Source organism: Stegostoma tigrinum, chromosome 1, assembly GCF_030684315.1.
Source record: "Stegostoma tigrinum isolate sSteTig4 chromosome 1, sSteTig4.hap1, whole genome shotgun sequence".
Classification (NCBI taxonomy): domain Eukaryota; kingdom Metazoa; phylum Chordata; class Chondrichthyes; order Orectolobiformes; family Stegostomatidae; genus Stegostoma; species Stegostoma tigrinum.
In genome coordinates this window covers 87,632,386-87,658,910 of record NC_081354.1, presented here as the reverse complement: position 1 = coordinate 87,658,910, position 26,525 = coordinate 87,632,386, and the positions used below count along the sequence as shown (strand labels likewise).

General features: G+C 42.2%; 1 protein-coding gene across 4 annotated transcripts in view; it reads left to right on the top strand.

Annotated features, from left to right (window-relative positions):
• Positions 1-26,525, top strand: part of ppargc1a (peroxisome proliferator-activated receptor gamma, coactivator 1 alpha) — a 622,893-nt gene that overhangs the window by 471,637 nt on the left and 124,731 nt on the right. For 3 of the 4 annotated variants that reach the window (XM_059646956.1, XM_059646948.1, XM_059646961.1), the window contains exon 4: positions 17,346-17,525. In XM_059646956.1, the coding sequence (XP_059502939.1) occupies positions 17,346-17,525 (180 nt within the window). Of the gene's footprint in view, positions 1-14,235; positions 14,380-17,345; positions 17,526-26,525 lie in introns of those variants that run through there. The other variant, XM_048540613.2, reaches the window with a different exon arrangement.

The window sequence follows — 26,525 nt, the reverse complement described above, 5'->3', positions numbered from 1 at the left end:
AAGGATTTTTCTCACGTCAAATTTTCTATATTTACAAATCACTTTTCATCTGCACCCTCTTGTTCTTGATCCTTTTACACATGAAGCAATTTTAGCCTATGTATCCAAACAGACTTCTTACAATTTTGAACATTTCTATTTTCTTACCTTACTTCTCCAGGGAGAACAATTCAGACTTCTCCAATCTATCCTCAGAACTTATTTCATGTTTGAAACCATTCTTGTAAATCCCTTTAGCAGTCTCTCCAATGCGTTCACAAACTTTCTATTATATGGTGCCTAAAACTGTTTATAGTACTTCAGCTGAGGTCAAACGAGTTTCTTGTATAAGTGTGATCTACTTGCTCTTGTACTCCTGACCTTATTAATAAAGCCTAAAACACTATATGCTTCTCTGTCCGTCTGTCTTGTCACCTTCTGTCATCTGCTGTTTCATCCCCTTGGTCTCGCACCCCTTTAATATTATCCATTTATTTTCTTCCAACCAAAATGCATTACCACACAATTCGCCACACTAAATGTCATCTGTCAGTTATCCATCCACTCTACTAACTTGCGTGTGTCCTCTTGGAATTTTACAGTTTGAATTTTTTTTAAAGTATTGTATCATCTTTGAAATTGCCCCCCATGTACCGATGTTCAGATCATTAGTTTAAAGAAAAGCAAGAAGGGCGACATCGGCTCCTGGGACCTAATACTACAAAACCTTCCTTCAGCCCAAAAGAAGTCCATTGTCCATGGCTGTCTCCTTCTCTGCCAATTTTGAATCCATGTTGCTACTGTCCGTTTCATTCCGTGATGTGAATTTTTTCTGACAATTCTGTTGTATGGCATTGTGTCAAATGCCTTTTGAAAGTTTGTGTACATCATACGGCAGCACAGTTACTCAGTGGTTAGCACTGCTGCCCCACAGAGCCTGGGCCCGGGTTCAGTTCCACCTTGGGCAACTATCTGTGGGGACTTTGCACATTCTCCCATGTCTGCTTGGATTTCTTCAGGGTACTTTGATTTTCTCCCTTAATCCAAAGATATGCAGGCTAATTATATTGCAATGCTAAATTGACCACAGTGTTCACGAACGTGCAGGTTAGGTGGAATAACCAAGGGGAATACAAGGTATGGGTAGAGAGTGGGTCTGGGTGGAATGCTAGTTGGAGGGTTAGTGTGACTCGATGGGCCAGAAGACTGCTTCCACACCATAGGGATTCTATGATTACATCACCAACGTTATCTTTATTGACCCTGTCTTTTACCTTTTCAAAAAACTCCAGGAAGTTAGTCAAACATAATATACCATTTTGGAGATCCATTGTGGCCCTCTCTAAACATCCCTACCTTTCCCATGTGACAATTAATGCGAGCTGAATAATTAGTTCCAGAAACTTCTCTACCAGTGAAATTAAACTGTGCAGTCTGTTATTGCTGGTCTTATCCTTACAACCTTTTTAAATAAGGACACAATATCTTCAGTGGTAAATGGTATGCAAATGCAAATGTGATGTTGACCTTCACTGTGAGATGTTTCAAAGACAGTAGAAGGGGTATATTGTTGCAGTTGTACAGGGCCTTGGTGAGATTACACCTGGAATATTGTGTGCAGATTTGGTCTCCTTTTCTGAGGAAGGATGGTCTTGCTCTCGAGGGTGTGCATCGAAGGTTTACCAGGCTGACTTTGGGGATGGGTTTCTGAAGTATGAGGAGAGATTGACTAGGTTGGGATTTTTTCTGCTGGATTTCAGACAAATTAGGGGGGATGTCATAGAGACTTATAAAATTCTAACAAGACTTAGAGAGTAAATGCAGGGAGGATGTTCCCAATAAAAACCGAAAGAACTGCAGATACTGTAAATCAGGAACAAAAACAGTGGTTAGCAGGTCTGGCAGCATTTGTGAATCAAAAATCAAAGTCAACATTTCGGGTCCAGTGACACTTCCTCAGAGCGGAATGCAAATATTAACTCTGATTTTTTTCTTCACAGATGTTGCCAGACCTGCTGAGCTTTTCCAGCAACTTCTGTTATTCCAGGATGTTCCAGTTAGTGGGTGTGTCCAGAACCAGAGGTCACAGTTTGAGAATTTGGGGTCGACCATTTAGGATGGTGATGAGGAGACATTTCTTCACCTAAGGAATGGTGAACCTGTGGAATTCATTACCACAGGAAATAGTTGATGTCAAGAAATTGAATGTTTTCAAGAGGCAACTAGATATAGCACTTGGGGTGAATTGGATCAAAGGTTGTGGGGAGAAAGCAGGATTCCTCTTGAGTCGGACAATCAACCATGATTGTGAAGAATGGTGGAGCAGGCTCGGAGGGCTGAATGGCCTCTTCTAGCCCCTATTTTCTATGTTTCTATGTTTTAATTCTCCACTTCTCTGGTACCTCCCCTGAATCTAGGGAAGACTGAAGATCCACGGTTAATACCTCTGCAATTTCTGTTGTTACTTCCTTCAACACTCTTGAAGGCATCTCATCTGGTCATGATGCCATGCCAACCTTAAGTACTGATAGCCTGTCTAACACGTTCTCCTCATCAATTTTGACTCTTTATAGTAACAACTTCTTCCTTTGGCACCATGATTTGGATAGCATTTACCTCTTAGCAACGATAGGCCAAAGTATTCATTTAATATCACAGCCATGCTTTTGGCTCCTTATGTCTCTCTAATTGACCTTAATCCTCCTTTTACTATGGACCTTCCATCACGCAAAACTACTCAATGTGAAAGACAATGACTGTGACCGCAGCCAAAGTGATGCTGAAAATGTTTTGACCTGTGAGGGAGAAGTCAGCCACACCTGATGTGAAGTTCTTTAAGAGTAAACAAAAATTACATACGGTCAGTGGACTATATAGTACACAGACCTGTGGGTGCCCTAATCCTTGGCAAATCATAATGCATTGGTCGCTGTGTACTGTACCCTTCTCCACCCCCATCAAATTCTGACCACTACATTCAGCGCCATCTCATTTGCACATAGAAACCACAGAAATTATAGGATCAGAGATAATGGGAACTGCAGATGCTGGAGATTCCAAGATAATAAAATGTGAGGCTGGATGAACACAGCAGGCCAAGCAGCATCTCAGGAGCACAAAAGCTGACGTTTCGGGCCTAGACCCTTCATCAGAGAGGGGGATGGGGGGAGGGAACTGGAATAAATAGGGAGAGAGGGGGAGGCGGACCGAAGATGGAGAGTAAAGAAGATAGGTGGAGAGAGTGTAGGTGGGGAGGTAGGGAGGGGATAGGTCAGTCCAGGGAAGACGGACAGGTCAAGGAGGTGGGATGAGGTTAGTAGGTAGCGGGGGGTGCGGCTTGGGGTGGGAGGAAGGGATGGGTGAGAGGAAGAACCGGTTAGAGAGGCAGAGACAGGTTGGACTGGTTTTGGGATGCAGTGGGTGGGGGGGAAGAGCTGGGCTGGTTGTGTGGTGCAGTGGGGGGAGGGGACGAACTGGGCTGGTTTAGGGATGCAGTAGGGGAAGGGGAGATTTTGAAACTGGTGAAGTCCACATTGATACCATATGGCTGCAGGGTTCCCAGGCGGAATATGAGTTGCTGTTCCTGCAACCTTCGGGTGGCATCATTGTGGCAGTGCAGGAGGCCCATGATGGACATGTCATCAAGAGAATGGGAGGGGGAGTGGAAATGGTTTGCGACTGGGAGGTGCAGTTGTTTGTTGCGAACTGAGCGGAAGTGTTCTGCAAAGCGGTCCCCAAGCCTCCGCTTGGTTTCCCCAATGTAGAGGAAGCCGCACCGGGTACAGTGGATGCAGTATACCACATTGGCAGATGTGCAGGTGAACCTCTGCTTGATGTGGAATGTCATCTTGGGGCCTGGGATGGGGGTGAGGGAGGAGGTGTGGGGACAAGTGTAGCATTTCCTGCGGTTGCAGGGGAAGGTGCCGGGTGTGGTGGGGTTGGAGGGCAGTGTGGAGCGAACAAGGGAGTCACGGAGAGAGTGGTCTCTCCGGAAAGCACACAGGGGAGGGGATGGAAAAATGTCTTGGGTGGTGGGGTCGGATTGTAAATGGCGGAAGTGTCGGAGGATAATGCGTTGTATCCGGAGGTTGGTAGGGTGGTGTGTGAGAACGAGGGGGATCCTCTTGGGGCGGTTGTGGCGGGGGCGGGGTGTGAGGGATGTGTCGCGGGAAATGCGGGAGACGCGGTCAAGGGCATTCTCGATCACCGTGGGGGGAAAGTTGCGGTCCTTAAAGAACTTGGACATCTGGGATGTGCGGGAGTGGAATGTCTTATCGTGGGAGCAGATGCGACGGAGGCGGAGGAATTGGGAATAGGGGATGGAATTTTTGCAGGAGGGTGGGTGGGAGGAGGTGTATTCTAGGTAGCTGTGGGAGTCGGTGGGCTTGAAATGGACATCAGTTACAAGCTGGTTGCCTGAGATGGAGACTGAGAGGTCCAGGAAGGTGAGGGATGTGCTGGAGATGGCCCAGGTGAACTGAAGGTTGGGGTGGAAGGTGTTGGTGAAGTGGATGAACTGTTCGAGCTCCTCTGGGGAGCAAGAGGCGGCGCCGATACAGTCATCAATGTACCGGAGGAAGAGGTGGGGTTTGGGGCCTGTGTAGGTGCGGAAGAGGGACTGTTCCACGTAACCTACAAAGAGGCAGGCATAGCTGGGGCCCATGCGGGTGCCCATGGCCACCCCCTTAGTCTGTAGGAAGTGGGAGGAGTCAAAAGAGAAGTTGTTGAGTGTGAGGACGAGTTCAGCTAGGCGGATGAGAGTGTCGGTGGAGGGGGACTGGTCGGGCCTGCGGGACAGGAAGAAGCGGAGGGCCTTGAGGCCATCTCCATGCGGAATGCAGGTGTACAGGGACTGGACGTCCATGGTGAATATGAGGTGTTGAGGGCCAGGGAATTGGAAGTCCTGGAGGAGGTGGAGGGCGTGGGTGGTGTCACGGACGTAGGTGGGGAGTTCCTGGACCAAAGGGGAGAAAATGGAGTCCAGATAGATGGAGATGAGTTCGGTGGGACAGGAGCAGGCTGAGACGATGTGTCGACCAGGGCAGGCAGGTTTGTGGATTTTGGGAAGGAGATAGAAACGGGCCGTGCGGGGTTCGGGAACAATGAGGTTGGAGGCTGTGGGTGGGAGGTCCCCTGAGGTGATGAGGTCGTGAATGGTGTTGGAGATGATGGTTTGGTGCTTGGGTGTGGGGTCATGATCGAGGAGGCGGTAGGAGGTGGTGTCGGAGAGTTGGCGTCTGGCCTCGGCGATGTAGAGGTCAGTGCGCCATACTACCACTGCGCCACCCTTGTCTGCGGGTTTGATGGTGAGGTTGGGGTTGGAGCGGAGGGAGCGGATGGCTGTCCGTTCTGCGGGGGAGAGGTTGGAGTGGGTGAGAGGGGTGGAGAGGTTGAGGCGGTTGATGTCTCGACGGCAGTTGGAGATGAAGAGGTCGAGGGAGGGTAGGAGGCCTGGGGGTGGTGTCCAGGAGGAGGACTTGTGTTGGAAGCGGGTGAAGGGGTCAGTGGAAGGAGGGTTGGGTTCCCGGTTGAAGAAGTAGGCATGGAGGCGAAGACGGCGGAAAAACTGCTCTATGTCCGACCGTGACTGGTATTCGTTGATGTGTGGTTGTAGGGGGACAAAGGTGAGCCCCTTGCTAAGGACTGACCGTTCGTCCTCAGTCAGTGGGAGGTCTGGGGGGATGGTGAAGATGCGGCAGGGCTCAGTGTGGCTCTCTCCTCTGGGGTTGCAGGCTGTGGAGGTTGTGGGCGGAGCGATGAGGTCGTCGGCCATGGGCGGGGTTCCGTCGGCTGTGGGCAGGGTTCCGTCGGCCGTGGGCGGGGTTGTCTGACCAAGTGAAGCGTTGGTACCATCAGAACTCATTTCATTATATACACATTGTTCATCTTCCTTCAGCGGACTGCACTAGGGTCTCAACATAAATGCACGGTACGTCAAATACAATCATGAAGTTAAGTATCATACTGTCAAAGCTAGTCTGAGACTCAAACAAAAAGATGTAATGCAAAACCAGTGATATTTGTGCAAATGTGATAATTTAGATACAGTGTGCTGTGACACATGCCGCCAAGCAATGTTCTCTCTAAGCAGTGCAATCACAGCTGCTGCAATGTTCCAAGCTCAATGATTTGTATTGGCATGTAATTATGGCATTGACATCTGGTTATAGAAGTCGCTGCCTGCACAGCTGCTAAGAAAATTAGAGGAAACACTGTCCACAAAAGGTTTTTTCTTTTTTTCCCTGCTATTATGTCTCAGTTTTGTTGCAAGGTTTGCAGCTAGGGAGGAGGGAGCCTGCTTGACAGAGGAGCTGTTAGTCCCTTGATTGGGTGATCTTGCTAACATTGTTGTCTGAGCAGCGCAGACATGTTGAGGGTCTAGCAAATGCACCTTCCTTGCCTCCAAGGGTTGAAGTAGATCAGAAAGGATTGAAGTCCAAGAACTTTAATAATGTCCTGAGAGGCCTGTGACTGACGCCTCCTCCACATAGGGGCCACCAGGAACCATCCTCTTTCTCCTTCTGAGGAATAGTGAGGAGTGGGGTCATTTAAGATACTCCTGGACATGTATATGGTCACAGAAATTTGAGGGTGCATACATGAGGATCAATGGTCGGCACAACATTGTGGGCTGAAGGGCCTGTTCTGTGCTGTACTGTTCTATGTTCTATGTTCTATGCATGTCATGTTCCACATCTTTCAACACAATTCATTCGTCATAAGGACCGACAACCGGACCAACAATGTGTAGGTGAGTGCACAAATCCAGCAGACCCTGAGGGTACTGACCTGACTTTTTGTGTTAGCTGTCAGCATGTTCATGGAGCCAGTTAGATGATTGCATGCATGTGATAGCGTGTCCCTATAGCTGCAATCCTGCAATGAGGATGATAGTACATACTTGTCTGCTGTTTCTGTTTCTCCCTGGCTGCTCACATAAAATCCCCGATTGTTGTTGTCATAGGCACCTCTCTTCCATGGGTGGCTGGTCTCCCACAGTCATCTGAATGCCAGCAGTCTGGGACATCTTTTTCCTGTGCCAATCACAGATCTGTTGCAGTGAGGTGCTTACCAACTTGTTCTCCTAAATTGCTGCAATGTGACTTTCCCACCGAGCTGTCAATATCTGAGCTGATGAGGGGTGTAGAAGACAACTTTGCCAATGCTTACTGTGAAGTCTTGAAACTCTTCCTCAGAGGTCGAGGAGGTGGCTTCTTGCAGAGTCTGCAGTTTCTCCACCGGGCCCACAGACAACCTGCTGATGCCTGTGAAACACAGAGATAAAAGTTGTTACGATCAATGGTCGAAAGTGGTGTACCTCCAACGACACAGATAGCAAGGTAAAAATGAGAGTTGCAGTATTTACTTGGATGATGGGACATAGATGGCTCAGCATCCCCACAGCAGCAGTCCTGGTCCCCTCCTATCGGCACCCTTCCACCCATCATGCCCTTTCCACCCTGCATTTTCCTCCTGGAATGAGAAGAGATTGAATGAGATGGAAATGAGTAGCGCACCTGTTAGTGCTGTTGCAGTTGGTTGAAAGATGATGAGGGATCCCAGGTGAGTGAGGATCAGCACAGCAGCCATGCATTCGTAGTGATGTGAGAGCTTGGGGGAGTGAGAGTGAGTGAGGAAGAAGTTGCATGGAATAGTGAGAATAGCAGAGTGTGACACTTGTTTGGTAAGCTATAGCAAGAGATCATGCTCAGCATTGTGGTGAGAAATCCTTCATGAAACTTGACATAACTGACACTTGGCCAAAACGTTTGTATGATTCAGTCTCTTTTGCCCATTTTAAACAAAGATTAGCTTTCTCTAAAAATGTGTAAAAACTCTATGTCTGTGATAGTAGGTCTGAGATAACCTTTATTTTGAGTTCTGAGTTTCTCTGGATTCAAATTGGCTAGGCAACCTCAGACAGTTTACTGGTGAAACCGATATCATTTCCAAACCACTGCAGTGTTCACTGTAGCTCATAGATATATCCTGGCTGTGGAGAGCTGTTTCAAGGTAGGTGAGTGGTTAGGCTTTCACAGGTGAATGGAGGTGATGGGATATTCATTGGGAGTCATTTTGATGCTGAGGAGTAAAGAGGTGTGGAGAAAGTCATATGAGTGGCAGTCTACACAAGATTATAGAGAAGAGAAAGCTGATTGGAAGGAGTTACAGCGAAGATGATCAGGAAGAGGGTGAGGTTCAAGTTGGCAGAAGAGCATGTGTTGAATCAAAGTGATAGATGGCAGTATGGTTGCGGTGACAGTGGTAGGTTATCTAGATGGGGAGAGAAAAGACGAAGCTGGAGGGTCCAGGATTCGGCAGCAATTTAGAAGATGGAGATTAATGAAACTAAAGTGGTTAGTGTGGGAGAAAGTGATGAAGAAGAGATGTTGATGTGATTATTGGAGGAAAACTAATCTGCAGGAATGAGGCATCTAAAGAGGTAGAAAGAGTCCAGAGAGGGTTGAGAATCCAGAGCAAGGGATGCAATCAGGAATGGGGAGTTAGCTAATCAGAACAAGTAGAAATAATCAGTAGGAGTAGAAGCAGTCATTTGGAGAAGCAATCTGGAGGTGAGAGATTTACAGAGAGATGACTGTTTGGAAGTGGAAGAGATCCAGAGGACAGGTAGCAATGATTATGTCGGATTTGGGAGATTACCATGAAAGCAATTATAAGGAAAGAGACTATCAGGAAGGATTGGGCAATTGGCATGAAGCCAAGTAGGCGCCAAGAACCATTTTCAAGTTTGCTGTAAAACTTGGGGAGTTTATCTTTATGGTGAAGGCCTCCAGAAGTATATTTAAGAGCTGCTAAGTTTGGCTGCATGTGTACTTGGTATTGAAATTAGTCTAATGTCAGTATTTGGCAGCTGGCACACTGCTCACACTTTATTAAGATGGAAATTGGTATTCATAAAGTAGCTGTAATCAATACTTAGGTACAGCATTCAATTCCGATCTCCCTGCTTTAGGAAGGATGTTATGAAACTTGAAGGGGTTCAGAAAAGGTAAACGAGGATGTTGCCAGGGTTGGAGGGTTTGAACAATGGGAAAGAGGCTGAATAGGCTGGGGCTATTATTCTGGAATGTTGGAGGCTGAGGGGTGACCTTATTGAAGTTAATAAAATCATGAGGGACATAGATAGGGTGAATAGCCAAGGCTTTTTCCCCAGGGTAGCAAGAGTTCAAAACTAGAGGGCATAAGTTTAAGGTGAAAGGACAAAGATTTAAAAGGCACCTAAGAGGCAACATTTTCACACAGAGGGTGGTGCGTGTATGGAATGAGCTGTCTGGGGAAGTGGTGGAGGCTGGAATAATACAACATTTAAAAGTCATCTGCCTGGGTATATGAATAGGAAGGGTTTAGAGGGACATGGGCCAACTGCTGGCAAATGGGACTAGATTAATTACGATATCTGGTTGGCATGGACGAGTTGGACTGAAGAATCTATGTTGTACAGTTCGGTGACGCTATGACTGTGTCTGCCATATGCTTGTTAAATGGATGTAGTCTAAAATTTTTAATCTAATGTTTTTTGATCATGGGAAACATATGGCCTCCATATGATTTTTGCTTTGAGAACTTGGCTGACATGGCCAAAATAAAACATTGAAGACTGCAGGGAAGAATCCCTATTTTGCAATCAAAGGCAAAACCTCTCATCCACTGTTGGGGTGAATGTGGAGTCTATCAGGCTTAGAAAATGCTCATCAATTGTAGGCCTGCCAGGTTGGTAGCTAACTTTAAAATATTCTTTAATTAAATGTCAGCCTCGTTGGAAAGGTCAGCACTTTTAATTCATGCCTAATTGACTTCAAGAAGATGATAATGAATTGCCTTCTCAAACAATTGCAATCCAATTGAAATCAGGTATGTTCCAGGTAATGTTAGGGAGGGAGTTCCAAGATTTTGACTCAGTGGCCATGAAGGAATAACAATACTGTTCCAAGTCAGGACAGTGTGGGATTTGTGGGGGGACCCAGCAGATGATGGTACTCCTATTGACTTCCTTCCCTTGTTCTTCAATACGGTAGTGGTTAGGAGCTTGGGAAGTGCTGTCAAAGTAGTCTTGCAACGTTGCTGCAGTGCATCTAGAAGATGCACATTTCTGCCATTGTACACTAGTAGCTGAGGGAATTAATGTTTAAGTTGTTGAGTGGAGTTTTGATAAGTGACTGGTTTGTTTTGTTTTGTCTCAAGCTTTTTGAGTTTTGGTAGAAGTGCACCAATCCAGGCAAGTGGAGAGTATTCCATCATATTACTCTCTTGTGCCATATAAATGCTAGACTGTCTTTCAGAGACAGTGAATGAGTTACTCATAGTAGCTTTCTCAGACTCTGGCCTGCTGTCATAGCACAGCATTTATATGGTTGGTCTAGTCACATTTTTGGACAATGTTAGCCCATAGGATATTGATGGTAGATGGTTTGCAATGGTAATACTGTTGAATATCACTGGGAGAAAGTGTTCTGAGGAAGGGTCACCGGACCCAAAATGTTAACTCTGTTTTCTCCTTCACAGATGCTGCCAGACCTGCAGAGCTTTTCCAGCAACTTTGTTTTTGTTCCTAACATTCTATATTATTGGAGATGGTCATTAACTGGTGTTTATGTTACCATTGAGAAGAAAAAGCTGAATATTGTCCAGATCTTCCTATGTATGATCATGAACTACAGTATGCGAAGTATCACATATGGTACTGATTGTGCAAACATCAACAAATATCTCCACTTCTGACTTTCGGATGGAAGGAAGATGATTGATGGAAAAGTTGAAGATGGTTGGGCCCAGGATCTCATTTTGAGAAATCCTTGCAGTGTTGTCCTCGCACTGTGGTAATTAGGACTCCAGTAACCACAAATATCTTAATTTATGCTCGATATGGTATTGACTATTGGACAGTTGTTCTTTGATCCCCATTGACTTTAGTTTTGTTTAAGCTCCTTGCTGTTGATTGATCACATTTTAGTTTATTCTTTAATGTGACTTAGGTTTCATTGGCACCGCTGATTTGTTACACATTCCTAGTTACCCATGAACTAAGTGGCTTGCTAGGCCTTTTCAGAGGGCATTCAAGAGTCAGCCATATTGCTGTGTTGCTGAAATTGCAAGTTGAACAGACTAATGGCAGATTTCCCTCCTTAAAGGACATTAGTGAACCGGATGGGTTTTTGTGACAATCAATTGTAGTTGCCATGGTTTTCGTTAATCATAGTAGCTTTCAATTCCATATTTTATAAATTGAATTTAACTTCCACTAGTTATGGTAGTGGAGTTTGAAAACACATGCCAAAGTAATAGCCTGAGCCTCTGGATTACTAGTGCAGTGACATTGCCCCTTTGTCACTGCCTCCTTGCACTTGCTTCTGTAATGATAAGGGCAGTCACTTTCACCTCACCTATTGAATCTCGTACTTTTGTTCCACGGTTGGACAAAGGCTGTAATCCGGTCTGCAGCCAAGTGGCCCTGAAGAAACCCAAACAGTCAATGAGCAGGTTATCTATTATATAAGTGCCATCTGATAATGTTTTAAAACTTCTAATGTTGCTGATGATTGAGAATAGCTTAATAAAAACCAAAAAGAACTGCAGATGCTGTAAATCAGGAACAAAAACTAAGTTGCTGGAAAAGCTCAGCAGATCTGGCAGCATCTGTGAAGGAGAAAACAGAGTTAACGTTTTGGGTCTGGTGACCCTTCCTCAGAACTGATAGTGCCTGGGAAAACATCTGTTTATGTGCAGAAAATAAGGAGGTGGGTGGGGTAGGGAGTAAACAATAGGATAGAGCCCAAAGAGAGAGAAAGACAGTTGGACAGATGTGGCCAACTTTGACAAGGGAGCCCCCAAAATGAGGTTTCCCCAGCTCTGTTGTCGACAGGGCATTCAACCAGGTCCGACCCATCTTCTACACTTCTGCCCTCACCCCTTGTCTTCCCTCCTACCACAGCGATGGGGATCCTCTTGTCCTTACCTACCATCCTAACAGCATTCACATCCAGAAGATCATCAGACACCATTTCCTCCATCTCCAGCAAGATGCCATCACGAGACATATATTCCCCTCCCCTCCCTTGTCCGCCTTCCACAGGGACTATTCCCTCCGGGACACCTTGGTCTACACTTCCTTCACTGCCAATACCTCCCCACAGCCCTATGGCACCTTCCCCTGTAACCACCGATGGTGCAACACCTGCCCATTTACCTCCTCCCACCCCAGTATCCAAGAGCCCAAATATACCTTCCAGTGAAACAACACTTCACCTGCACTTCCCAGAATGTAGTCTACTGCATTCGCTGCTCACAATGTGGTTTACTCTACATTGGAGAAATGAAGCATAGACTTGGCGACCGCTTTGCAGAACATCTACGTTCTACTCTCAATAAAGACCCTGAACTATCTGTTGCCTGCCACTTCAAAACATCACTCTGCTCCCTGGCTAACATCTCTGGCTTGCTACAGTGTTCCAGTGAAGCCGGATGCAAACTGGAAGAACAACACCTCATTTTCCGCTTGGGGACCCTATAGCCCTCCAGCCTCAATATTGAGCTCAATAATTTTAGGGCCTAAACTCTCCCATGTCCCAGCCCTCCCACCCCGCCCACCAGGCTTTGTTACCATATAGCCTGCCATTACACTCCCCCTCCGCCGTTGTTAGTCACGAACAGTCCCCATTAACAACTATTCACCTTCCCAACCTGATCGTTAGCAACTCCTTTGTCTACCCAACTACCTTTCTCTCTCTTCGGGCTCTATCCTATCATTTACTCCCTTCCCAACCTACACCCCTACTTTCTGCATATAAATTGATGTTTTCCCAGTCACTATCAGTTCTGTTGAAGGATCACCGGGCCTGAAGCGTTGAGAATAGCTTGATGTTGTGCTAATTGGCTGGATTGGATTTATCATGCATTTTACAGATAAGAGATACCTGGGTAACTTTCCACATTGTCTGGTAGATGTCAATATTTTATTTTATTGGAAAAAAGTCTGGTCAAAGGTGCAAGTGATTCCAGAGCTTGAGTCTTCATTGCTGAAGCTGGGATGTTGTCAAGGCCATAGCCTTTGCAGTATTCAGTGTTCATAGCTGTTTATTGATATAACATGAAGTTAATCAAACTGGCTGAAGCCTGGTATGGGAACCTCTGGAGAAGACTGAGCTGGGTCATCCACTTGCACTTCTAGCTGACATTTGCATTCTGACATTTTGCAGATATTTAAGCCTTGTTAGTTAAAGGCTATTGAGGCCTATTGTTCAAGCTGACTGGAAAAATCCAGTTCAGAATTGTTGAATCAGCTTTGGACATACTGAGGAATGGGATGTCTTTGGCTTGCCATCCTTAATTGGACACCAATCTTGCCCTCTGGTCAATAATTGGCCAGTTGGGGGAAAATCACTGACAGGTGACTCTATGACATACATTTCAAGGTTGTGACCCAATATCATGTTCATACCCTAAGGTAGATTTCTGCCATGTGTGATGCAGAAGTTAACATCCCTGCTTCCAAGAATCAAATATTTTATACAAAAGCAAGTGTGCTTTTTGTACATTGATTAAAGTCAGATCTTGTTTATGTTTGAAATTCACACCAATTTCACAAAATCACAATGTAATTCTGCACCTTACTGTTTTGACTTTCAACACAGATGATATTGTTGTATTGTTTCTATGCATGTAGGTTATTGCTAAAGTATAGGCTTAGGTAATTTTCAATTAATCAAACCTTACTGAAAATTCATTTTTGTTCCTTCATTCAATGTGAAAAAGTTTGAAACATTTTATTTATTGTGATGATAGTATGCATTTCAGTTCCTAGGAACGTCAACATGTGTATGGTTTATAATTCAGAAAATGAAGTAGAAGAAAATGATTTTGAGTTTTAAATTATGTAATCTTTGCAATTGTTTTAAAGATGTTTGATTTCTACTGAAATGAAGAGAATAATTTAAGATGGTGAAGCAGTATTTGACCTCATATCATGTAAGACTTCCAACAAGATTAAAAAAAAGCCTTTATCATTTAATTTTTTTATTTGGCAGGATTTTTATGAAGGTGTGGTTTATAAAGTAGAATTTAATCACAGCACGGGACTAAAGATTCAAAGGTTGAGTAGTTTAAAGATTTACTGTACTTAGCTGTAGCTCCGCCCTCTAATACGTCATTGGTTTTATCATGGAATAGTACCTCTGACGGACAGCACTAGCTCCTTTTAATAACCTTGTCATGTGACACTGAACAGTAGCGTTAGTGTAGTAGTAAGACAGGTGCCTTCAGTTCAATTTCTGTAAAGGGCCAGTACCCCACATGTGTGCCTGCTGTGGATTTATTGAGATTTAAGCAATAAACTGAATGGAGTGGGACAGGTGCAACCAAGACTTTGAGTGGACTGAAACAGAGGTGAGCTGCAGTATAATTCCGTGATCTTTACATCAGTAGTGTATGTCTAAATACATAAAGAATATTCACCTAAACCTCTAGTGCTTTGAACTTCTTTTTACCAATAAATGAATGAGTCAATGTTACAGGCAAGCTGTTTTCATCGTCTTCTCTGAGAGGAACTAGCTTCACTGATCCTCTCTCAAAACTTGGCTAAAATGTTGTGTGGTGTAACCTTGTAGTATGATAAGCTGGCAGAAATTTTATCTTGGGTTTTCTGTCTCCTTCATATGGAAAACAGCTACACGTCTGTGATTTCAATGCTGTTAAAGGTGATACTGACATTTTTTACTGCAATTCTCATTTATGAAACAACTTATGTCATAAGGTTCAGACTTAACTTGCAGTTTCACTGTCATTTGGTAATCAATTTGGCACTTTGCCATGAACAAAAGTGCTAGAGTGAATTAGATAACAACACAATGTATGAACCAAAGTTTTGTATTTATTGTTTTTGTGTTTTTCTAAGGTTTTAATAGTTCAAACTCATATCTTTTCACAATAGTCTTGGTTTAGCATAATTATTTTTAAGGATTAATTTTAAATCTAAGTCATCCACTGTAGGAGTTCAACTGCTTTAGGATGTTTGTATGGCAAGGCCACTGCCTGTAATATAAAAATAGGCACTGATATTTTAAAGCTATATCACCAGTAAGGGAACATTTCATTAAAAAATGCAGAAAGGTTCACGGTTGTTCCTTCGGATGTACCCACAGTACATTTTGCTCTGTAAGGGGAATTTATGTATTTATGTTCACATTCAAGAAGTGCACATATGCCAAGATGATTCCAGCTAACCTTGTGATAATTTTGAGAAGCAATTGTGAGAAAACCTATAATCTTTCCTGCGCCAAATGTTGTGTAATTTTTCATATGTTTTTATTTGCTTTTGGTATTCTATTCCAATATTTTTAAGAATGTTGCAGTAGGTCTTTGTCTACTCTTTCATGTGCATGAGTTGCATTTGCACCATTGCATGCTTTATATGGATTGCTCACCAACCCCGTACAGTACATAAATCTTGCATTCCAGTTTGCATAGGCACTGGGAATATCTGCTGACCTCTTGATGCCCCTGTTCATTTATAAGCAGTTGAGTAGTTATGGCAAAGAATGTGTTTCAGTATTTGTAAATCTGTTTTCTTCAGTCATGCATTAGTTTTATGAGTGAACGAGAGTTGAATAAAGAATTAAATTTGAGAAAGTGAAGAGTATTTTGCCATCTCACCAATAAATTCTGTTTCTCTCTCAGGACAATAAGTAATGGGGAAATAATTGTTAAGTGCAAATTTACAGTATAGTGGATTTTGTACTATTTTATCATTGTTATAATAGCAATTAAGGATCTTTCTGAAAAATAATTTTTCATTTGTCTACTAAAGCTCATTGGAGTGCAAAAGTAAAAGTTTTAAATGATTAAACACCTTGTTCATGCTTTGATCTTCATTTTAAAATCTATCCTATTATTTTTAATTTGAGGTTAGAAAGAGATCAGTTTAAAGTCAATAAAATTGCCTGATAATTGTAAAGGTTATTGCAAGACATACCTGTGTACTTGAGTCATTCAGTTATCCTTTGTTTTCCTGTTTTGTTTTGGATAGTAGTTTCTTGAGAACAAATATATTGTGTAGACCTCCCCCTTGTTGCAATATCTTAAAGTTGTGTTCCAATGGCATTATTTATGAATGGGAAGCGTTGAATTGTGGGCAGCATTCTCTGTTCATGACATCACAGAATGGAGGTATATGGTTTCACATCAAGAGATGTTCTGCACAAATTTGTTTTGAGGTTGCATCGATCTAGCGGTTTCAAGCTATAAACAAAATCACAATTTGCATGAGCATTATCAGCAAATATACAGTTATTTTTACAACATTGTGTTGGTTATCTATTTTAATGATTATGAGAATATAGGTTTTTTTTAAACTGATCACAGATTTATGAGATAATTAACACTGTGTAAAATTTACTAATTGCTTTATGAGCAGGACAATAAAGTTTGATTATCTTAAAATCATCCAAATCAGCTGCTCACTGCAACTGTGTGGACCTAGCAATGAGATATGCATGGACTGGTAAGCTGCAGTTTTCTTCACAATTTCCTCACTTGTTAGTTCCTGAATCATTGATAGCTATTTAAAAGCCCATTTATGCTAATAATCTGACAGTCACTAGCTGTGAAGATCCAACACATGCTTGAGATATTTTGCTTTTAAGTTTTCAGAGACTGCACTCATCTCCGGATGGATTCTTGGATATTGGCAATGCTGACCTGAAGCCTAAATTTGTTGATCTCCTATTGCATGATGTACAGATAGCAAAGGATTTTTAACACCACTGAATTGTATAGACCTGCATCAAAATCTCTTATTAATATTTGCAGTCAAAATTGATTTTCCAATTTTTTTTTGCTTCGAACTTCTATTTTAACTCCAATTACAGTATGTTTAATCACTTGGGAAGCTCTGTAGAGTCAAATGTTGTCAAACCTGCTTTGCTCCCTGGTGGGCATAAGGTTAGCTAATCTCTCTGCAGACAGTCATTGGTTTTTGTTTTCTCTTTCATCTTCCCTGTTATCAGACATTTTGCACTGAAAACAGAATAGTTTTAAACATTAAGATGGCAAGAATTTGAAAGCAGTGCATATTTTGAATCAATTCTTTATTGTAGAAATTTGAAAGGAAGTTCCCAGTTGCAAATGAGGTAATTACATACAGAATGCAACAGGACAAGTGGAAGGGAAGTTAATCTGCATTACTCCTGCACTCTCATTAATAGTAATCCACACAGTAGCATTAACTAAAATGGCATTGCCAAGACATTGAAATTTTTTGATGAAGTTACCATTATACTGTAGCAAGTTTCCATGTTTATTAGCTAGAACAGCAGTGTAAAGTATTCTAAATGCTTTGCTTTGCTTTCTTGTAGTGTGCTGCATTAGTTGGTGAAGACCAGCCACTGTGTTCAGATCTTCCTGAACTTGACCTTTCTGAGCTTGATGTAAATGATTTGGACACAGAAACTTTTCTGGGTGGACTCAAGTGGTACAGTGACCAGTCTGGAATAATTTCCAACCAATATGGGAATGAATCCTCTGACTTCTTCGAGGTAAGCCATTAAAATACCATCAAAACCTTTTCTTTACCTACAGCAGATTTGTGGAATAATATTTAAATATGATGGCACCTAGATTTTGCAGTTGTATTTCAGAGATACTATAATTCCTGTTCCTATATCCTCCTAAACTGGTAGCAGCTTCTTCCATTCATATATCTACAGTTGTATGAGGAAACCCAATTGTTGTCAGTAATTCCCAATACAATATGGCTGCATAATAGACCCCATTGAAGCCTTTACGGACACAAAGCTTCTGAAATCACCAAATTGACAATAACTTAGTCTTTAATGTTGTAATATTTGTTAAACCTTCACCTTCCTTAAATATTATAATTTGTTTTTGAACTGAATTTTAATGGTGCACTAATTAATTCTGAATGGTTTCTCTGTGTCATAGAACATTAATTTATTTATGATAAAAATTACGTAGATTAGTGTTATAGAGTCATTCGGCGTAGAAACAGACTCCATGGCCCACCCTATCTATGCTGGCCAATTAAAATCAAACTATATTAATCCAGGTTACATGTACTTTTTCTGCAGCCTGCAATGCCCTTGCATTTTAAGTGGCCATCCAAGTGCTTCTTAAATGTTATGAAAGTATCTTCCTCAGTTACCCTTAAAGGCAGCACCTTCCATACTTCTATGACTGTCTGGGTAAAATTCTTTTTTTCCTCAGATCCCCTCTAAACCACTTATTCTTCACCTTAAGCTTTTAGCCTCCGATCTTGGACACATCTGCCACAGGGAAAGGATTCTCACAATCTACCCTGCCTATGCTTATCATATTTTTGTATGACTCTATCAGGAAGCCCTCAGCCTCCTCTGCTCCAGGCAAAACACACCTAGCCTCTCCAGTCTGACCTTATAACTGAGACTTTGCATCCCAGGCAACATCCTGGCAAATCTCCTCCACACTATCCCCGCTGCAATCATGCCCTTCCAATAGTGCGGCGGCCAGAACTGCACACGGTATTCTGTCTGTGGTCTGACTGTTGTTTTATAAAGTTGCAACAAGATTTCCCTGCTCATGTGTTCTATGCCTTGGCATATGAAGGCAAGCATCATGTATCCCCCCTTCACCACCCTATCTACTTCTGCTAACACCTTCAGGGATCTATGATGTTATACACCAAGGTCTGTGGTCCTTAGTGCTTCCTAGGGACTCTTCATTCATAATGTAAATCATTCCCTTATTAAATCTCCCAAACTGCATCACTTCATACTGATCAGAATTAAATAACATATTCCATTGCTGCATCCAATTTACCAGCAGATCAATATCGGATTGTAGCCTGAGCCCATTCTGTTCACTGTTAACAACACCATTAATTTTTGTCATGTGCAGACTTACCAACTATGCCTTCTACATTCATCTTAAAATCATTAATGTACCTCACCAACAGCAAAGGTTCCAGCACTATTCCCTGTGGTACATTGTTGGTCACAGGCTTCCAACCCAACACCCTTTGCCTCCTATTTTCAAGCTCATTTTGGATCACGTTTGCCAATATGTTACCCCATTTTGGACCAACCTTCTATGTGAGACCGTGTCAAAGGCCTTGCTGAAGTCCATGTCAACCGCATCATCACAATCCTTCTATCCAGTTTTTTTTAAGACAAGTATCTCAATCAAGTAAGACAGGATCTCCCTATAGCAAGTAAAAACCAAAAGAACTGCGGATGCTGTAAACCAGGAACAAAACAAAGTTGCTGGAAAAGCTGTGATCAGAGATAATGGGAACTGCAGATGCCGCAGAATCCAAATAACAAAGTGTGAAGCTGGATGAACACAGCAGGCCCAGCAGCATCTCATGAGCACAAAAGCTGACGTTTCAGGCCTAGACCCTTCATCAGAGAGGGCGATGGGAGACAGGGTTCTGGAATGAATAGGGAGAGAGGGGGAGGCGGACTAAAGATGGAGAGAAAAGAAGATAGGTGGAGAGGAGAGTAGTTGCAGTGGGAGAGAGATTCCTTGAGGTTGGTCCGGAGAGAGGAGGGTAACTTCTTCAGGTTAGGCATCCCTGGAAGAGGCTTCGCAGTGAGGTTAAAATTGTGCTCAGAGATAATGGGAACTGAAGGGTCTAGGCCCGAAACATCAGCTTTTGTGCTCCTGAGATTCTGCCTGGCCTGCTGTGTTCATCCAGCTTCACACTTTGTTATGCTGGAAAAGCTCAGCAGGTCTGGTAGCATCTGATGGTGGCTGGGAAAACGTCAATCCACATATAGAAAATATGGAGGTGGGTGGGATAGGGAGCTTTCCCAGCTACCATCAGTTCTGAGGAAGGGTCACCGGACCCAAAATGTTAACTGTTTTCTGCTCCACAGATGCTGCCGGACCTGCTGAGCTTTTCCAGCAACTTTGTTTCTTTTTCTCCCTGCAGCAAATCTGTGCTGACTATTCCTGATCAATCCCTACCTTTCCAAGTGTTGATTAATCCTATCCCTCAGATTTTTTTTTTTCCAATAATTTCCCTATCACTGTTGTCAGATCAACTGGTCTGTAATTAACTGGCCTATCTCTTGTGCCTTTCTTGAACAAGGAACCACATAAGCTATCTTCCAGTCAATTGACATGTTGCCTGTGGCCAGCAAAGTATTAAATATTTTGCCAAGGTGCTAGCAATCTCTTCCCTTGCTTCCCATAGCAGCCTGACATGCATCTCATCAGGCTCTGGGGATCTATGTCAGCTAAAACATCAAATATCTCTTCCTTATTGATCTTAGAACCTCGCCGACTACAATATCTTTTTCCTCTGGATACAGATGAGGAATGTTAATTTAAACACTCACCTGTACCCTCTGGCTCCTTACACAGATTAACCCTTTGGTTTCTCAAAGGACCCAGTCACCCCTGGTTATCCTCTTCCTCTTCCTCTTAATATACTTAAAATGCCTTGGGCTTTTCTTTAAGCCTAAAATATTTTGTGGCATCTCTTTGCCCTCCTAATTTTTTTTAAGCACACCTTTACGCTCTATAAACCTGAAGTACCTCCCCTACTTTTAGTGCTGCATACCTGACAATGCTTCCTTCTTTCTCTTTTTATCAAGCCCTTGATATCCGTTTCAATCTAGAGTTCTTTGGGCTTGCTGCTGTTGCCTTTCCCTCATCGAGAAATATACTGTCCCTGCACTCTCACTATGCCACTTTTTAAAAGATTCCCACTTTTCATTTGTAGACTTACTGCAAGTATCTGCTCCCAGTCTATGTTTGCCAGTTCCTTTCTAATGATATTGAAATTAACCTTCCCACAATTTAGATACCTAATTTATAGAGTTATGGTCACTATCCCCAAAATATTCACCCACTGATATGTCTACTACTTGATCGGCTTCATTCCCCCAGGATTAGGATGAGGACTGCCCCGTCTCTAGTATGACTATATATGTACTGGCACAAGCAACTCGCCTGGATGCACTTTAAAAATTCCACTCTGTTGAATTCTTTAACATGAATATGATCTCTTTTACTGTTAGCCGAATTGAAATTCCCTGTACTATGACCCTGTTTCTTTCACTGTTTCTAAAATTACCTTAAGAAAAATCTTGTTTTTGCTATTTCAGCTTTTACAGTTTATGTTGCAACCTTCAGTTTTACAGAGACAAAAATAAGAAAGTATGTAAAGATTAAGCATGTTGTTTGCTGCTTTACTATCTGTAAGATTTTGGCATCAGGTGCAAGTTGGAAAGGTGAAATCTATGCTGCAAAGATAGAAAGATAGCTAGACCCTCGTGGACAGCTTTTTTAGAAAGCATTTGTTTTGTCACAGACTGCAAAATGCATGCAAATGATTACCCAAAGAGTATTCTCTTGCAGAAGGAACCATTTGGAACCATGAAGCTTTCAATATGCTTTTTTCTTTAACAACTGGAATTGGAAATATTGTGGACAAGATTGAGATACAATAGATTTTCAATGAAGTTGACATTGGCTGTTTGGAAAAGATCAAGAGTAGTTTGATTTGTCGTCCATAAGTGAACTAACCTGATAAGTAATGAATGGTGACCCAAATAACTCATTGGCTCAAGTGGGACTTAAATTGTCTTTCACAGCCACTTACTATATATTAGAATTTTAAAATATTAATTAAAATCAAATAGGTAACTGTTGCAAATGGTTATAAACCAGGAACAAAAATAACATGCACAATTTGGAATGGTTGGAGTAAAGATGGAGGTATTGCAGCACAATTGTGGTTTCCCAATATCTGATCCAGAAAGCCTGGGTTCAAGTCTCATCCCAGGACTTAACAGCTCTGGTGTGTTCCTAAAGAAACATGATAGGCATATTGAAAGTTCCTGATCAAACTATGGTGGATCCTTGGAACTGGAGAATCACCTGGTGAGCCACGATTTATGCAGAATGAGGCCTTGAACTTATTTCTAAATTGGATCTTGTTTGTGAAATTGAGCTTGATTTTCTGGTGGGTGCTAGGACCCCATGGAAATCCTAACCTCTCATGTCATTAGTGTACTCTGTGCTCAGTGGTGCAACAGTTGGAGGCAGTCCTTAATTGGCCATCTCTGTACTTGAGGTCCTATTAAGGATGATGGGTGAGCTCCCAAACCTGCGAGCTCAATCAAAGATCTTGCAGCAATATCAGATTGGCAGCACTACTGGAAGAGAGGGGAAGGCAGGCAAGTGTGTATGCTCTCATTGGCTGCCCAACATTGTGGCACCCAGGCAGCCAATGTAGTTTATAGTGCACCCCTCAGAATGCCCTTGGAAACAGATGTGTTGAGAAATTGTCTCAAGTTGGCTCTCCACATTTTCCTGTCCCAATATCCACCACCACTTGCAAATGTTTGCAAAATGCAGCCTGTTATAATTAAATACTTAAAAATTATTTTTCTTGAAATGGTTTTCATCCACATGCATTCTTGTCCCTTTCCCTGCTGGATTTAAATGGAGTTGAAGCAAAACAAAACTGTCGATGTCTGTAAACATATAATTTTGGTGAAGGCTTTAAAATAGGTGACTCTCTGCCTTCAGAACAAAAATGCCAAAGTTTCATTCGCACATTCAAATTAGAGTCCTATCACATGGAACAGTATAACCAATGATCTGCAAACTGACAACAAACTGACTTCACAAAATAGGTGAAAGCACTTCTCAAGAAATTTTTTATAACATAGCAGTGAATACGCATGTTCCTGACCTTACAAAATTTGATGCCTCAGGTTTCATAGAATCTCTACAGTGTGGAAACAGGCCCTTTGGTCCAACAAGTCTACACTGCCCCTCAGAGCATCGCACCCAGACCCATTCTTCTTAACGCACCTAGTCTACACATCCCTGAACAGTATAGGGTAATTTAGCATGGCCAAGCCACTTAACCTGTACATCTTTGGACTGTGGGAGAAAATTCATGCAGACAAGGGGAGAATGTGCAAACTCCACACATACAGTCACCCAAGGGTGGAATTGAACCCAGGTCTTTTGTTCTGTGAGGCAGTAGTGCCAACCACTGTGCTACTGTGTCGCCACTGAGCAGCTTCATTCAACTTCAATGAGTTGGGCTCTGCTATGGAGCTGAGAAATTCATTGCTACTCTAATTAACAAACCTCTTCAAAATGGAGTCATTCCAAATAAGCCTTAACCATTTTTAAGTGCTCAGGTTTTGTCTGCCTGAAATGAGAAGATAACAGACGAGTTCCATTTGCTTCTCAGCCAACAGGTATGGTAATATATATTTAAAATTCATCCAGTTGCATGGATTTCAGGTTTATCCAGCTCTAGATTCATCAAATGGAAACAGTGCCATCCAAATTTCTGTATTATCTAATTCATAAATGCACTTCCTGTTCTTTGATACCATTTGTGGTGCTTTTATTGTCCTGGATCAGTGAGGAGGAACATTACCCTGAGTTTCTACCAATGGTCACTTCTCAGTGATCCTTGCTGTGAAGTATGTCTACAATTTTATGTCACATTGGATTGTGATGCATGGCATGGTAGAGTCATTCCAGATGCTCATGCAAGCAAACTGGTGCCTTTTGACAAAGCATTGTTAGTGTCAAATGGACAAGTACAATCTCCAAAAGGAATCAGGTGGGTAGAATTTTTTTAGAAAAGTGATAGTTGTGTTCTAACTGCTTAATAGTATGGCCAATCAGTCTTTGATCTTTGGTGTTGGGGGCTTTGCCTTTGGCTTGTATGTTCCTGTGTGAAAGTGTCTAGACGTTCGGCCTTTATTCATTAACATATTCCTGTTTTGTAAACTTTGATTTTCACCTGTTCTGAAATACTTGACTTTTCAGCCAACTAATTAAATTAATTTTGAATGCTATTTTACTATTCTTAGTAAGAACTTTCGATTGTGAAGGTCAATTTGAATCAAATGCAGTTTTCTTACGTTGACTAATTCTACCTCCAGTGTGCAACTTGCCATTGCATATGTTCCATGTGCTCAAAACTTTAAACAGGATCCTTGTTGCGATGCAAATGTTGCATATTTTGAAATTCTTATAATTTCACAGCATAGTATGAGGCTGCTGTCTGTACTGAACTTGAGTTAATCAAGCTAGTAATGTTCTGCTCCTCTTTTTTTCTTCCTCTTTTAAAAATATTCATTATCAAATGTTAGTCCACCTTCCTGTAAAACACACTGGATTTTTTCATCATTGTGATTAGTATGGCAATTTTGTGCCATATTAGTAAAAGTATGCAGGGCAGCATTCTACCAATCTCGTAAAGAAGATGTAATTCCACTGGAGAGGTCGTAGAGCAGATTTACCAGGATGTTGCCTGGGCCAGAGTTTTAGTTTTGAAGAGATTGGATAGACTGGAGTTATTTTCCTTTCAAACAGAGGAAATTTATATGGGACACGATGAGATATTAAAAAAAAATTAGGGTAAAAAGGAAGGAATTTTTCCCCATGATGGAGGAATCAATGACCAGCGGCATAGATTTAAGGTGAGGAAAATAAGGTTTAGAAGAGGATATGAAGATTTATTTTTCACTTGGGGTGTTGGGAATCTGGAACTCACTGCCCGCAAGACTGGCAGTGGCAGAAAACTTCATAACATTTAATAAATATTTTAGATGTGCACATGTTGTGCAAGAGATGGAAAATAGTAATGGAATAGATAGGTGCTTGTTTCTGACCGGTGCAAATTCGTTGGGAATTTTTTTATGCTTGTATAGCTCTGTGACTGTATGATACTAGAATACTGCTAGCGCCTTTCGAAATGACCTAGTGCCTTAAGAGAAAATTGGCTAACCCAAAGATCTGGAATAAGTCCATAAATGGACCCATACATTAAGGTGTACCTTAACAGTGTTAAGGTGGTATAGCTGCTACGTTAGATGCATTAATAACAGCAATACTTAAATGGTTTCTGTAGCTGACGTGAACAACATACCATGTTGTTATCTTTTGAATGCTTCGCATTTCTATTTAAAAATCTTCCATAGAGTTTAGAAGAGTGAGTGTTGATATTATTGAAAAATACAAAATGCTGAGAGGACTTGAAAGAATTTATTTAGGAGCATTTTTTTTTCCTGTATAGAAGTAGGGAACACAGGCTAAAAATTAAGTCTCCCACTTATGACAGACTTAAAAATGCTTCTCTTTCTCAGGCAGCAGTTTGTCTGGGGAGCTCTTGTCCCTGAAGATCAATTGTGTCTATCTCATTGGATAATTTCAAGCCAGTTGATTGGCCAGGGAGTGAAAGGTTATATGCAATAGACAGTAGTGTTGAGGCCAAAACCAAATCAGCTGTGATCTTAAATGTCAGAGCAGCCTTTTTAGGGCCAAACAGCGTACTCCTGCTCCTGATGTGTATGTTTAGGAATTATTTACAAATTTCTCACAGGTTTCAATTTAGGTGTGCTATTGAAACTGTATCAATTATATCTGAGTGTTTATTGTGACTACCATTGGAAAAATTGAAATGAGAGTCAGAATTTTGTTCTGGCATAAGTGGTCTCACCCTCCAGCTGGACAGATAGCAGGAAACCCTTGACACCTCTTTCTAGGAAAGCCTGGTGAAGCAAACATCAACCAGATGATAGGGTCAACAGTAACCTATCTGTGGAAGCAAGACCTCAGGTGGAGATACAACCTTGCAAGAGGTGTCGATCAGTCAGAGGCTGGAAATGCTTGTGCTTGCAGTGTCAGTGTGGAGGCTTTGGCTACAGCTGGAGAAACACTTGCTTGGAGTCCTAGCATTATGGAGAACCCAAGCCAGAAGTTAGAAATGCTGGGAGGGGTTATAAATTTCACAGGGTGGTGTTTGTGGGAAGTTTGGACAAGGTGGTTAGTGGCAATAGCAGTGGGCACTCCTTTCGTCCTCGCACTCCCCTTTTGTTTTGCAGTCGTGTGATCAGGTTCTGATTGCCTTTGATCAAGTGATTTTCTTCCCCGACCCTGCAAACCAGTGATACAAACAACTCTCATAGTTTGACCCATTGTGCATGCTGTACAGTGACAGTCCAATTTTCATCTGGTGGAATTCTAGCAGTAACAGGCTAAGATCCTTAAGTGATACTTAAGGATCTCAATTGGCAGTGAGGTGTGAAATTCAACCAGAGCCTTCACACCCTGAACTTAATTCTGGTAGAGATGGGAATGTGGTGCGATTCAAATATGATACCCTGCTTCCAATCTCATCACTAGCAAGAATAGAAGTTTCTGTCTGTGCAACTAACAGAAGGCTGCAAGGTTTTTTGTGTTGCTTGGTTAATATATAAACTATGATTATAATTTGACTAACACCTTCCAATGGTATAGTTTTTTATAAGGCTGTTCTAAAAACTGCAAGGAGGCCTGAACTATACAATACAGTGGCACAGCAAGCTATCATTATCATACTGTGTTGGTAAGTGATTTTGTCTTGAATTGTGCACACATCTGGACCACAGCTGAAGAAGATTGATTCTCTCCAAAAAGGAGCTGAAAATCCAATTCGGGTTATTTGCACGAGGCTCTATCTGAAAGAACATAGGGTACAATGGTATCGCCTGAGAGTGGTGGAATTTAGTAAC